General features: G+C 37.3%; 2 protein-coding genes across 2 annotated transcripts in view; one reads left to right on the forward strand and one right to left on the reverse strand.

The window, feature by feature from the left end:
* The first annotated feature begins 12 nt into the window (after nt 1–12).
* Nucleotides 13–2,581, forward strand: rpl31 (ribosomal protein L31). The gene is made up of 5 exons (XM_058787911.1): nt 13–52; nt 1,135–1,235; nt 1,762–1,887; nt 1,962–2,074; nt 2,511–2,581. The coding sequence occupies exons 2-5, from the start codon at nt 1,135–1,137 to the stop codon at nt 2,540–2,542; spliced, it is 372 nt and encodes a 123-aa protein (XP_058643894.1). The 5' UTR covers nt 13–52; the 3' UTR covers nt 2,543–2,581.
* The window catches only part of LOC131547376 (TBC1 domain family member 8), a 34,935-nt gene continuing 22,409 nt past the window's right edge, over nt 2,582–15,107 (reverse strand). The window contains exons 10-20 of the mRNA XM_058787906.1: nt 14,077–14,291; nt 12,792–12,909; nt 11,247–11,532; nt 9,680–9,785; nt 8,656–8,754; nt 8,499–8,567; nt 7,431–7,692; nt 6,745–6,810; nt 5,579–5,665; nt 5,288–5,385; nt 2,582–4,479 (exon numbers count right to left, since the gene is read on the reverse strand). Coding sequence (XP_058643889.1) covers nt 4,171–4,479; nt 5,288–5,385; nt 5,579–5,665; nt 6,745–6,810; nt 7,431–7,692; nt 8,499–8,567; nt 8,656–8,754; nt 9,680–9,785; nt 11,247–11,532; nt 12,792–12,909; nt 14,077–14,291 — 1,715 coding nt within the window. The 3' untranslated portion in view covers nt 2,582–4,170. The remainder of the gene's footprint in view (nt 4,480–5,287; nt 5,386–5,578; nt 5,666–6,744; nt 6,811–7,430; nt 7,693–8,498; nt 8,568–8,655; nt 8,755–9,679; nt 9,786–11,246; nt 11,533–12,791; nt 12,910–14,076; nt 14,292–15,107) is intronic.

A 15,107-nucleotide genomic window follows, 5' to 3' on the forward strand; every position in this document is an offset into this window, starting at 1 on the left:
TGTATGTGACCCATAATCCACCGCTCTTCCTTTCCTTCATTCTCCGTACAGAGTGAGTATCCTCTTCTCGTTTATGTTTCATAAATCCAGCATCATCCGCGTTATTAATCACTAATAATTCAGTGTAATGTCGCATTTGAGTGTCTAGGCACGTTATCAATCACTGTGATGCGTTTTGCTGTGTTTTAAACGCCGATGTGAGCGATTAAAGACTTAATGTAGAAGCGTTCTCCGAGATGCGAGGAACCCGCGAAACGGCGGAGAAAGTGTAAATAAAGCAGTAAACTCGCGGTTTTACCAGAGTAAACTGCGTTATGTGAAGTTTAGTGATGAATGATCGTGTTCTGATAATCGATTCTTTCAGTACGTGGTTCACATGATGTCCAATCAGCACTCCTCAACTCTAGCGTTACGCGTTTACTATAATAACATGATTTGCGCGCGTTACTAGAGTTAACTGGTTGTTGTCTTGATTAATGAGTCACTGCAGTGTGTTTGTGTGCAGTGCATGATTTGTAGTGTACTTGAGTGTCCTAGTGTATGAAAGATGGGTTCAGATAGTATTTTAAAAGCTTATATGTGTCCCTGCAGCACAGAAGCAGTCATAAGCAGCACAGCTATATTTGTAGCAATAGCCAACAATACATTGTATGGCTCAAAATTATACATTTCTCTTTTATGCCAAAAATCATTAGGCTATTAAGATCGTGTTCCATGAAGATATTTAGTAAGTTTTCTACAGTAAATAAATCCAAACTTAATTTTTGATTAGTAATATGCATTGCTGAGAACTTCATTTGAACAACTTTAAAGCTGATTTTCTCAATATTTAGACTTATTTGCTCCCTCAGATTCCAGATTTTCAAATATTGTCCGATCCTAACAAACCATACATCAATGGAAAGCTGACTTATTCAGATGGTGTATAAATCTAAATTTATGACTGGTTTTGTGCTCCAGGGTCACATTTTAGTTCATATTCATGGTGTCCCAAAATAGCACATTTTAGTACACTTGGATAACAAGTACTAAAGAATCATTTGTAATATATTAAATACAAAATCAGTGCAAGAAAACGGCCCATTATTGGAAGTGCAGTGTGTTTTCAGCTGGGTGTTCAATGTGTTTGTTTAGATGGCACCTAAGAAGGGCGAGAAGAAGAAGGGCCGCTCCGCCATCAACGAGGTGGTGACCCGCGAGTACACCATCAACATCCACAAGCGCATCCACGGCATGTGAGTCCTCCTGAACCCATCTCTGAATATCTGCATCAGAAACCACTGAAGGGATACTTCACCCAGCAATGTTTTACTCGCCCTCGAGACCCTCGGTGTTTATGACTTTCTTCTTTCAGACGAATCCAATCAGAGTTATACTGAAAAACGTCCCGGCTCTTCCAAGCGTTAGAATGGCATTGAAGTTTCGAAACCGTTATGATGTAATGAAGCCTCGTTTACTGAAATCACATGACTTTGGCACCGAACCAAAGTGATTCACAAAAGTTTTGAAGCTTCACGAAGCAGGGCCTTAATTCTCCCCCCGGAGCCGTGTGAGGCATGTTTTATTAAGGATGGATGCGCTTTATTGGACTTCTTTTGGACTGTTGAAAAATAACACCCATCCACTGCCATTCTAACGCTTGGAAGAGCCGGGATGTTTTTCAATATAACTCTGATTGGATTCATAAACACCGAGGATGCCTCGAGGGTGAGTAAATCATGGGGTAATCTTCACCCTTTAACTCCTGTCCTCCTCCGGCAGCTCCTTCAAGAGGAGAGCTCCTCGCGCGCTGAAGGAGATCCGCAAGTTTGCGGTGAAGGAGATGGGCACGCCTGACGTCCGCATCGACACGCGTCTCAACAAGGCCGTGTGGGCCAAAGGTGTCCGGTGAGTGAGTCTGCTGCTGCTGCTTCTTCAGCAGGTCTGTCTGTGTGTTGTTGGCTGACTGTGGTGTTCTGCAGGAACGTGCCGTACCGCATGCGTGTGCGTCTGTCCCGGAAACGCAACGAAGATGAAGACTCTCCCAACAAGCTGTACACCCTCGTCACATACGTCCCCGTCACCACCTACAAAGGTGAGGATCAGGGCTTCACCCTCGTTCACATGGAAGCCGTTTCTGCTGCTGATTAAAGAGTCCATTCTGACTTTTTATCTCACAATTGATTTTCTTTCGTGATTTTTACCTCTCACATTTCCGACTTTTTCTCAGAATTGCGGGATATAAACTTGCAACTGCAAGAAAACACTAAGATTTTAACTCCCAGTTCTGAGAAATAAAGTCAAATTTGATGTAAACATGCAGTTGCGTGTTATAAAGTCAGAATTGTGCCTTGTTTTATTCGCGTGCGGTGGAAACGGGCTTCATGCATTGGTCCTCACACCTGCACATGCGTGTTAATCACATCTGATGTTCGGCTCATTATGAAGCAGATGTCAGTGTTTGTGAGAGAATCTGCATATTTTAAAACATCTCTTCTGTTTCTAACTTTGCTTTTTGTGTGTGTTTGCAGGTCTTCAGACTGTAAATGTGGATGAAAATTAAGTTTCTCTTCATGCTTGTTGGAATAAAAACATAAAAGGATTCTGTTGTGGATGATTTATTTCTTGTCAGATGAGTTTTGTGGCATGTGTAAGTATTGAGATCAGACTGTAGAGAATAAAATCAGCAGTAAAACATACAGAACATGTAAACTCTGTGCAGAAAATAACTCGTTTAAAGCTGTGCTCGTTCATTCAGGAAGGCTCGAGGTGCGATTGTACAGGATTTCACACGATCTAATCATAAATATCTAATGCTACATGTTCCATCTTCTGTTAAGACAGTCGTAACCGCAGTATTTGATCAGTAACTGGATGCTTGATTCTCACAGCACCGTCAGCTTCAAATCAGAATGAAACATGGTCCCTTTGGATTTCACAATGTTTGAGTTTCTGTGGCACAGTAAAGCTGGCTGAGGATCAGTCGTATGGTTTTTAAGGCACTTTATAGATCTGAGAGGTGCGTTTAAAGAAAAATCGGGCAAATACATGTACTAACAAATTACACAAGGTTTGTTCACACACCAGTCATTCAGAGGCTGAAAGTGATGAAACTGGATCAGTTTGTTCAGAAAGTGTCAGTATCTAGTACAGATGATCAACAAACATGCTTTACTTTGCATATTTTAAATAACACGCTGCAAAAATGATGTTCTTCCTCTGTGTTTCTGTCTTGTTTCTCAGTGCAAATATCTAAACACTCTTAATTCAGGATTTACTGGAGATACAAAATTAATGTCAAGTCTTGTTTTCTGAAAAATGTATCAAATTTAAGTGAGCTTTTGCGAAAAAAAAGTTAAATCTAAAAACAAATCTAGTCAACTTTATTCAAAGGGAAAAGAATGTTACTTTTATTACCCGACTGGCAGATGTTTTTTCATGTTTGAAGCAAAAATGCACTTCATTTTATAAAGAAGCTTGTTTCCAACACAGAAGAAAAATAAAGGTAACCATTTCTGACCTTTTTTTAAAAAAAATCAGGATTGTGAGATAAACTCAAAACTGCGAGTTAAGTCAGATTCTTAAGGAGGAAAACAAAACAACTTTTCTGACAAATTGTGAGTTTATATCAGAATTCTGAAGTAAAAGTCATAATGACCTTTTCTTTATTTTGTATTAAGTGGCAGAAATGGGCTTCTTTCATTTTGATTATTTTTCAGAAAACATGTTTATTTTCCTTCTCCAGTAAATGTTTATTGACTTAAGAATGTTTAGATATTTCTACAGGAAAACAAGACAAAAATAAAAATAAAATCTAGAAAGAACGTGTTTCACAGTGTAAATATAATAAAATGACTAAAACACACAACGCTGCAGCATTTGAGCAGGAATCAGGTTCATCTGGTGTTCATGATTCAGAATCGCTCAGCTGCTGGAACAGTTATAATAATAACGCTCAATATTTCCTTCATGTGAGTCTTGTTCATACGGTCAGCAACGTGTAAACAGTTCAATCCACTCAGACTGAACTCACTTGGTATTTACTTAAAATCTGCAAAGTAAAGTGTGCTGCAGACGTGAGAGTAACGCGTTGGAATACTGATAAACACACGCAGCTTCAGCTGAGGGGAGGCCGGCTCACCCCAGCGGCATCATGGGATTGTACAGACGTGGGTCTGGGTTTGGTCAGGCTCAGGGCGAGATCATCAGCAGCCCGGCGCGCTCCTGATACTGCCGGGGCTTGGCGGCGCTGATTCTAACGCTCAGCTCCACGGGCCGCTCCAGGAAGTTGACCAGCACTTGCTCGGTCAGTAAGGAGGCCAGGATCTGCTCGAAGCTGGCTGACCAGTGCTCCTCGCTCCGGCTCTGGCCGCTCTGTTGAGCCTCTCCGATCTGCAGCACGAGGCTGGCCACCATCCCGATGGCCTGGAAGAGCTCGGCCTCGTCCGGATCGCCCTGAAACATGCTGTAGAGCGTCTTACAGAACTGGATGAACTGGTGCTGACGGGACACAACACAGCACAGAAAATCAGCCCCACAGCAGAGCTCAGCCACTCGAATCTGATCTAAAGCATTTCACTGCGTTCCTTTACATATATAAGGAAATATACATATAAAAGTTTGATGGTTTAACATTTGAAAATGAAGAAATTAAGACAAAGATTAGTTCTGTAATTGTACAGTACTAAATGTAAAATATAAAATTACTATTATTTTTTTATTTTATAGTGAAATATTACAATCATTAACAACAAAAATTATTATTATTCTAACAATAATAATAATAAAAATGACTATTATTGTTATTCCTATTATCATTTTATAGCCATATTGATATACAAATCACTAAATGTTTGCCAAATAGTGCAGCCCTACAAACCTGGAATTAAAAATAAATAAATCACGTTTTTAATTGTGATTACCATTTTTATCAGAAAAATCACAATTACATTTTTGTCTCCAGCTCTAAACGGTAGTTATAAGAAGAATCTTGTTATTTAAAGTAAATAAATACATATATTAAAATATATGTTTCTCCTTTTGTGCAACTTTAAACTTGCCGTTATGTTCTATATTTTGGCTTTAATGGCAACTTGTTTGTGATGATCCTCATTTGGATAAAAGCATCTGCTTAATGAATAAACGTGAATGTTTTTTACTTGTCGTGCACGGTGTTGAGTCGTTAATGCATGTGTATACTGAGCTACTGAACTAACTCGTGTGAGTGTGACGGTTCCCTCGTTCACTGCAGCGATCTACTGAGAGACGAAACGCAGTCTGACCTCTGCTTCACACACTGAGGCTTCACCTGGTTCATGTGAGGAAGAGGCTTCTCGTTCTTCTCCTTCCCTCTGCTCAGGTCCAGAAGCATCTGCTGCAGCTGCTCTTCATAACTCTTCCTCTCTCCTGCAGACACACGAGAAGCGCATCATCACACACACACACAGACTCTCACACACAGACACACACAGACACACACACACACACACAGACACACACAGACACACAGACACACAGACACAGACACACACACAGACACACAGACACACACACAGACACACACACAGACACACACAGACACACACACACACACACACACCGTTGGGCAGGTTGACATAGAGAGGCCTGGTGCTGGACAACACTGGACTCTTCAGAGGAGACGAGTCTTCTGCGTCCTCGCTCAGAGCTGAGAAGAACAACACACACTAATGACAGTTACCTTCAGGAAGGGACAGGTCTGAAAACAGTTCATATTCAGTAATATCTTTGATTGACCTGCACTGACTCCATCAGATGAACTGAATAATTGATGAATGTTGTTTATTACTGTGAAGCTGCTTCTGTATTGTAGTAATAAATGTGACTTGACATCAGTATCTTCCTCAGTATTTCGGTCTTGTTTTCCAGTACAAAAATCTAAACATCCTTAAATCAAGACACATTTACTGATAAGATATCAGGTCTTGTTTTATGAAAAAAATGTATCAAAATTAACGATGAATTTCTGCTTAAAAACATTTATCTGTCATTGGGGTCAAAAAATGATGTAACTTTCCCTTTGAATCAAGTTGATTTTTCTGATATTTGCTATTTTTTCTTATTTAAAGCAAAAAAATAATTAATTTTGATCAATTTCAAGGCTTCATATCTTAAGTCATTTTGCTTCAAGTAAATTTATCTTTAGAAATGTTTAGATATTGCAGGGTTTCTGCAGGGTTTTTGATGGTAAATTTAGACATGTTTAAGACCAATTAAAAGAACATTTAAGGAATAAATTAAAGGAAACCCAATATGGTCCCTAAATGTAAATATCTACACAATGAGTTTTTCATTTAATTCTTTTTTTTTTTTTCATATATATTTTCATTTTACATCAGTTTATTTCAAGTATTTCACATAATTTTTTAATATGGTTTTATTTTTAATTTACATTTTTATGGTTTTAGTTTTAAATTTTATTTTTTAATGCTTTTAGTTTTTAATTTTGCAGGAAACTTCATTTTGCATTTCCAGTAAATGAGATGTTTCAATATTTTTACTGGAAAACAAGACAAAAATACTGAAGAAGATGCTCGTGTTTTGCAGTGCGTGTAACATCTGATGCCATGATTTTAAGAATTGAAGACTTTCTGCTCTGATTTAAGACTCGTTTAGGCCTTAATCAGTGGAAGGGCTAATTGAAAGCCTGTATTTGTACTGGAACATACGGAGGAAGAGCATCATGTTCTGCAGTGTGCTGAACTAAAGCATGATCTCTGACTGAACCTGGAGGGATGTGCAGGCGATACAGCAGCCGGATCTTCTCGCTCAGCTCCGCACAGAACAGAACGTCTGCAGAGAAACACTGCTGTCAGTGGACGAGCAAAACACACCTGGGTCTCATTAGGACAAAAAAATCATCACAAACATTTTTTCTAGAGCTGTTAGTCGATTAAAATCTTTAATCTAATTAATCACAAAATAAATTTGGCTGTTAAAATACCCACAATAGATTACTTAAAGCTATTTTTGTGTTAAATGAGAAAGTATCAAAGTAGACATTACAAATTGTAGCTTTAGAAAGAAACATTTTATACTTTATTTTATTTTATGTGTTTATTTATTTAACAGGGACAATACACTAGGCATTGTTACACACAGACAACCGATGCCGTGTACATGAGGCATATAGCATGAAGCTAGTTTGCAGCTCTTGTCCCTGGTTAGGCTTTTACATCAAATCAAAACAAGCAAATACAAAAACAAATAAGATTTCTCATTGGATCTAAGCAAACCTCATAGGTGATCTATTTTGATCTCAAAAAAGTAAGTGGTCACTGAAAGGTGAGGAGTCTGCATCTATTTCATTCCGCTTTTGGTGCATAAACATTATATCGAACTCTTCAAATTATATCACGGTAATTTTGGATGTATGGCCCAGCCCTACGTCTGATATCTGAAGACATGCGTACCCAGCATCTGAGCGAACTGGGAGAAGGTGACGAGGCCGTCTCGGTCCTGGTCCAGCAGGGTGAAGGCGCGCTGGGCGACGGTGTCCGTGTGTGTCCCACAGCTCCACGGCGTCAGCAGCTCATACAGACTCTTAAACTGAGCTCGATCCACCACATAGCGCTCGGTGCAGCCGGCCGCAGACGCAGACGCAGACGCAGACGCAGACGCAGACGAGGAGGCGCAGACGCCCTCGCCCCAGTACAGACTGATGAAGTGCTCCGTCTGAAACACAGACCAGCGTCATTACTAGCTCACGAGCAGTGTTCCGGAAACTTACCTTTACAACATTGAGTTGCTCCCTAAAAAAGTAACTAATTATGTTACTTAGTTACTTTTTATGGAAAGTAATGCGTTACGTTACTTTTGAGTTACTTTTTCAATCTGGGCAGGGCTTCAGCAATAACAAAAATGAAACAAATGTGTGATTTTTGCTTAGTATGGTTGAATCTGATCATTGAAGGTCAGTAGCAATTTGTCTTATTTAAGATATCTAATTATTGCAGGTTTGTATAATATTCTGAGTTTGCATTTGAGTGTTTTTATTGATTGTGAGGAACACTGAATGTGTTTTAGTGCAGGTGAGATGAGTAAATGTTGATATTTAGTCTAGAACTACAGTAAGATCATGTTCTTACTCCTGATTTCTCTCGACACCAGAGCGGTCACTCAATACATGAGAAACAGTCATTTGAAAAAGTAACTCAGATATTTCCTTCTAAATTAAAAAGTAATGCGTTACTTTACAAGTTACTTAAAAAAGTAATCTGATTGCGTAACTCGCGTTACTTGTATTGCATTACCCCCAACACGAAACCAAAAATCTAGTAGTCGGTACCAATACCACTAAAAGTACACGATAACAAGTCAAAACTTTTATTTAACATTAAAAAACCACATTAGTGGCACGTGGCCTTCAAATAATAAACACACATGCATGCACTCGCGGCTCACACACGCGTACACACCTTCAGACTAAAACTGAAAATAGCTGACAAAATTAACAGTAGTCACAAGAGTCAGTATGGCACCTTGAAGAGGTCGTAGAGCTCCGACAGATCCTCCTGCGACAGAGACACGTCCGGTGTGACCAACCGCAGCTGCAAACACACACACACACACACACACACTTAACCTCGGGACACAGAGGTGTGCAGAAGTGTTTCAGAGCAGCTGAAGGAGTCTCACTGCGTTGTCTTTGGTGGTGTCCTCGTGCGCCTGCAGTACATGAACGCGGTGACGGCATCGCAGCATCTCCACGTGCTTCACCATCACTCCGCTGAATTTCTGACCGCAAACAGAGCAAGAAGAAGAACAGATGATCAGCACAACATCAGATGAGCCAGAGCATCTCAGACTGGACACACAGTAACAGGGCTCTGCGCTTACTTTTTCTTTTAGGAGCGCTTGTGCTATTAAAAGTATGTCATCTTTTGTCAAATTCAAAAAAATATATATTTATAAGCTTTAACATTTTTAATTAAAACAACAGAATAAGTAGAAGAATAAGAATAAATTACCAATAAAATGAAATCAGTATTTAAGAAATATATTTGTGCTACAGGTGGCACAGAGGAACACACGAGTGGCTTGTAGGTGTGTTTTCAGACGTTTAATGAGGCTCAGAGGCGGCATGAGTGCAATTCATAAATTCATGTTGAGGTTAACTTTTAAATATACAATTTTGAATATAGAAATATTAAATGATTTAAATAACAGAAAAGATACTTTAAAAATTAAATTAAAATTGCCAGCAGGTGGCGACAAGTCACTGATTTTATCACTGAATCATTCATTTAATTGATTCGTTCGAACAGCCGATTCATTCATGAACGAAGCATCTGACTGTCTTTATGAATGGGGAACTGAATCATTGACTCACTAGATTCATTTAAAAATGCAGTTTTCATAAACGAAACACCGCTGTGTTTGAATGGAGATGTGCAGCGGCTCAGATGTGACTTTGTCTGGAACTAGTTTCATTGATGAAATATAGCAAAATAAGGCAATAGTGTTTTCAGCAACAACTGTTGTCCTCATTTGTAAATCGCTTTGAATAAAAGCGTCTGCTAAACGACTAAATGTAAACTTTGTCCTTTGCTGCCTATCTTGACCAGGACTCTCTGGTAGAAGAGATATTGTATCTCAGGACATTCCTGGTTAAATAAGTAAATAAATAAATGTGCAGTGCAGATGTGAAGTTGTGACACACCTCGTACGCGTCAGTGATGAGCGTGGTGATGTTCAGATGAGGAGAAGCTCCTGCATCTTCAGGACAAACGTCTGACTCCTCCTCGTGTCTGACCTGCTCCAGGAAACTAACAACACACACATCAGTCAGAAAACTCACCGAGCATCAGTCCGTGTTCAGAAGATTCATCCAGGATTCACAACAATTATAATGGCTTTTTATTTGTCTATGACATTTCCTAAAGATCGACTAGTTTTTTTAGTGTTCATAAAAGAATTCTCGTTTAAACATCACTATAATAAACAGAGCACGAGCTGATAAGTTTGATTCATGTGAATCAGTTCAAACGGTTTCAGTGAATCGATTCAAAACTCTGATTGCATCACCGCTCAGAAACCATCACTGAAGGATCTCTGTGTTATTCATAAAGTATTTCTGTAAATATCTGCAGGTAAATATTACGGTTTATGGGTATGTATTGTTATATTGCTGCATATAAATGAAAATGAATAATATGAAATATTAATGATTAATGAAATGTTAAAATATGAAATATTGGTGCATAATGAAAATGATTAAATATGAAATGTTTAAATATGAAATATTGGTGCATAATGAAAATTATTAAATATGAAATGTTTAAATATGAAATATTGATGCATATAAATGAAAAATTAAATATGAAATATTGGTGCATACAAATGAAAATGATTAAATATGAGATTTAATTATTAATAAAAATACTGATTATGAAATATTGGTGCATATAAATGAAAATTATGAAATACAAAATGTTTCATGATTCATTAAATTATTAAATATGAAATACTGTTGCATGTCAATTAATACAATTAAATATGAAATATTTAATGATTAATGAAATTGTAAAATATGAAATATTGGTACATATTAATACAAATGATTAAATATGAAATATTGGTGCATAAATAAATCATTAAATGTGAAATATTTAATGATTAATGACATTATTACGCATTAAATATTGATACATATTAATGAAAATAATTAGATATGAAATAATTAATGATTAATGAAATTAAAAATTATTCATGTGTTCATTTATTTAAACTAGATTTTACAGTATTTTATATTTAGAATCTCTCTGACTATAATGAGTGACTGATTGAGTCTAATGATGAGAATTCAGTGAATATGTGTCCCTGCAGCACAGAAGCAGTCATAAGCAGCACAGATATATTTGTAGCAATAGCCAACAATACATTGTATGGCTCAAAATTATACATTTCTCTTTTATACCAAAAATCATCAGGATATTAAGTAAAGATCATGTTCCATGAAGATATTTTGTAAATCTCCTACCGTAAATATATCAAAACTTCATTTTTGATTAGTAATATGCATTGCTAAGAACTTCATTTGAACAACTTTAAAGGTGATTTTCTCAATATTTAGATTTTTTTGCTCCCTCAGATTCCAGATTTACAAATAGTTGTATCTCAGACAAATATTGTCCAACAAACCATACATCAATGGAACGATTATTTGTTCGATTATCAAATGGTTGACCCTTCTGACTGGTTTTGTGGTCCCGGCTGGCGTGGATCACCTGGTCAGGATCATGAGCGCGTGTCCGTCGTCGCTGCAGGTGCTCAGCTCAGCAGAGTTGGCGTCCAGCACCGCGAGTGCGATCTGGAAGACGGCTCTGATGCCGTGGTAGAAGAAGCAGTCGAGGACACACAGAGCGCTGCGGAAGGGCAGGACGCTCAGGAACAGCGTCAGGAACCACGTGAGCGACGCCGACGCCAGCGGAGAGAGGTCAGGAACACGCTCGGACAGCTCCGGCAGACGCTCGCGGATCAGCTCCTCGAACACCGACTGATCCACCTGAGCTCCTGACAGACAGGAAGTGACATCAGCAGCGTTACACGGTCGCAGATCAAACCCAAACACACACTTCAGGAGGCGCTGAGGGAACAAACTGTGCCATCAAAGGTGCAAAGATGTTTGTACAATTTACAAACCTACGAATCGCTCATAGTTTCTGTACATTACATTTCAGGATTCCAGAAGAGCTGAATATTATTTGGGGTTTTCGCCTGAAGAAAAAAAAGTGCTACTTAAAATAAACTAAACTAAATGAAATATAAAAAAAACACTTAAATTTGTTTTATTTTTAAAGCTAATTGGCCATTTTCATTTAGTTTTCATTAACTTGAAATAACTAAAGCAAAAATAAAAAAGACATTAAAAAAAAAAAAAAATTAATATAAAATCCACAATGGAATATAAAAAATAAAAGCTATAAGAGTATCTCAGTGATTCTGTTCAGAAATCAAAAATAAATAGGAAAGAAAAATAATATTTTGCTCAATAAATTTTCAGGACTTTTCCAGCCATTTACTGGATGAAGATACACTGGTAAAATATATTTTTTTACTTAACAATTCCACCTAATTGCGAGCTTGAAATAACTAGAAAAATGCATTAATAAATTATTAACGATTGAAAATGAATTAATAAATGATTAATAAATGTTAATATAATCAAATTGATAAATAGTTGGTTCATGCTAACTAATGGAGGTAAGTTTTTTATTTTTTTATTTACATGTATACACAGCAATTAATGAAAATATTGGAAATAAACATTACTGAGGCAGTTCAGCTGTTTTTTTGTTTGTTTTTCTTTTTCTTGGTGTTTAACAAAACTTTAAAACCATAAAAAAAAAACAGCTAAAAGGAGTTAAGTAATGTTAACAAATGAAAAAAAAGTGTTACCTTTTAAAAAATGTCCATTTAATTTTTATTATTTTTTATTAATAATGAAAAAGAAAATGCTGCCTTGGAAACTAGCAGAAATAATTAAGTTTTTTTTTTTTTTATTCAGTTAAAGTTTACTTCACTTTATTTTTTATTTAAGTTGATTTTACATTCTTTTTCTTTTCTTTTTTTTAAATGGTTTTAGTTTTAGTTACCTATAATAACCCTGTGTCTGAAATGTGAACTAGACCAGTTTTTTTGCGGTTCTCTGAATCCGAGGCATTCAAAACATTTAGAAATAATTGACCAGCTCAGACTGTAAGAATCAGCAAAGAGCTAAACAGAAGCGATCTGGAAGAGAAGGGAGTGTAGAGTGATCGTGAAGCACACACCGATGACCCTGCGGTTGAAGTAGTCGGGCAGCATCCGCTCACACACAGTGACCAGCAGCCAGAAGGCTTCCTCCTCTTTAGTGTACAAGAGCATCACAGACGCCAGGATGTTCATGGACTGCAGAGAACACACATCAGCGCTCGCACTTCATTCATCTGATCAGAGTCCGCTGGGGCTGTGCAATTAACTCTTTCCCCGCCAGCGGTTTTTTGCTGATTCTCACTAAAATTTCATGGCCCCCGGAATATTTTGTTGTATGAATATCTCAACGTTGTCTCAAAATTCTAAATCTAAGTGTTTTATTCTAGCTTCAAGCATTGTTTTTGATTTTTGATTTGATCAACACTTGAATGTAGGTAGGTTTCATAAAATTGTTCAAATTTTGAACAAAATCGCATTTTTATCAAATACTACATCTGGATCATATTCAGTAATATTATCATATTATCACATCTCAAAGCTTGCACAGGCCTTTAACACTTCCTGGATCCACATTTCACTCATTAGACAGCTTTCATTAATATGCGGTTACTGTTGATGATCGCATTATTTTTCATATGCATGCGCTGACATACGAGATCTCTCGTATCTGAGTCTTCCTCATCTGTGTTTTTGATCGGCACTTTCTAGACTCATTCAGGAGATGCGTGATAGCGCCCCCTAGCGTATAACACTGAAAACACAGAAACACAGAAAATTCTGTGTTTGGCAGGGAAAGAGTTAATCGAAATATAGATTCGATTTTGGCCTCCAACGATTATGAAAATACAATAATCAAGATGAAACGATTATTGAGCCCCACTCTACGATTTATACAGTTTATAAAGTGACAACTGCGATACTCACAATTCTGACTTTTTTGTTTATCAGAATTGCGAGTTTATCTCTCATAATTATGACTTCACTCAAAAAAGTGAGAAAAAAAAGTCAGAATTGTGAGATAAAAGGTTTTGGCTTAAAACGAGAAAAAATATCTGCCAATGGGGCAAGAAAAATAATCTTGTTTAGCCTTTGAATTAAGATTATTTTTTTTGCCCCATTGGCAGATATTTTTGCCTGTTTTAAGCAAAAACGAACAAAATTTTGATCATTTTTTCAGAAAACAAGACATAATATTTTAACTCATTTTACTTGTCAAGTAAATGCATCTCAATTCAAGAATGTTTAGATATTAATACTAGAAAACAAGACAACAATACTAAGTATGAAAATCATTTTTTGCAGTGTGATTGCAAATATTGAGCCAGATAACGGTGATTACGAGTCCTGCCCTAGCGTGCGCACCTGGCAGTAGCCGATGGCTGGGTTTCTGAAGGCGTAGGCGGTCAGCACACGGCGCAGCGCTGAGATTCCCGTCTCGTTCTGGAAGGCCGGATGCTCCGGCAGCGAGCGGTGCAGATCTCGCTCGATCTCCTCTGTGGCGGTGCTGGTTTCTCCTCTGCATCTCTCCAGCAGATCCGTGTAGTAGTTGGGATGAGCTGCCAGCGAGGAACACGCGTCTGAGAGACGAGATAGAGAGATGATGCACACAAACACACGCTTCAGAACGATGTGGAAGCCCGTTTACACCAATAAATAAACAAATGAAAGGAAATTGCAACTTTTTATCTCACAATTCTGACTTTTTTCTCAAAATTGCATGATACAAACTCGTAATTCTGACTTTTTTGACACACTATTTTCCTATTTAACACTGTAAAGCTGCTTTGACACAATCTGTATTGTTAAAAGCGCTGTATAAATAAAGGTGACTTGACTTTACTAACTAACCACAATGTGCCTTGATGTTTGTGTTTTGACTCGCCTTGTATATGTGCTGATTGATATTAATAAAGATCAGACAATAACTCCATGGTCATAGGAACAAAAATCTATTTTAATACAAATAAGGTGAAAATGGTCGTAAGAAATATTTACCAAACATTTAATTTCGGATCATGGGTTCACACAGCGGGATATTAATGACCACCAGATTGACATGAAGTTACTGTATTTTACTTTTTTTTCTAATTATTTGAGAAAATTAATACACTACTGGCCAAGAATTTGGAATAATTAATATTTTTAATGCTTTTGTAGCAAGTCTCTTCTGCTCACCAAGACTGCATTTATCTACTAAAAATACCATAAAAACTGTGAAATATTATTCTAATGTAAAACAGCTGTTTTCTATGTGAATATGTGTTAAACTGTAATGTATTTCTGTGATGCAGCTGTATTTTCAGCATCATTACTGCAGTCTTCAGTGTCACATGATCTTCAGAAATCATTCTAATATGCTGATTTGCTGATTTCTGATTATTATCAATGTTGAA

This window comes from Onychostoma macrolepis, chromosome 09, assembly GCF_012432095.1.
Source record: "Onychostoma macrolepis isolate SWU-2019 chromosome 09, ASM1243209v1, whole genome shotgun sequence".
NCBI classification, from domain to species: domain Eukaryota; kingdom Metazoa; phylum Chordata; class Actinopteri; order Cypriniformes; family Cyprinidae; genus Onychostoma; species Onychostoma macrolepis.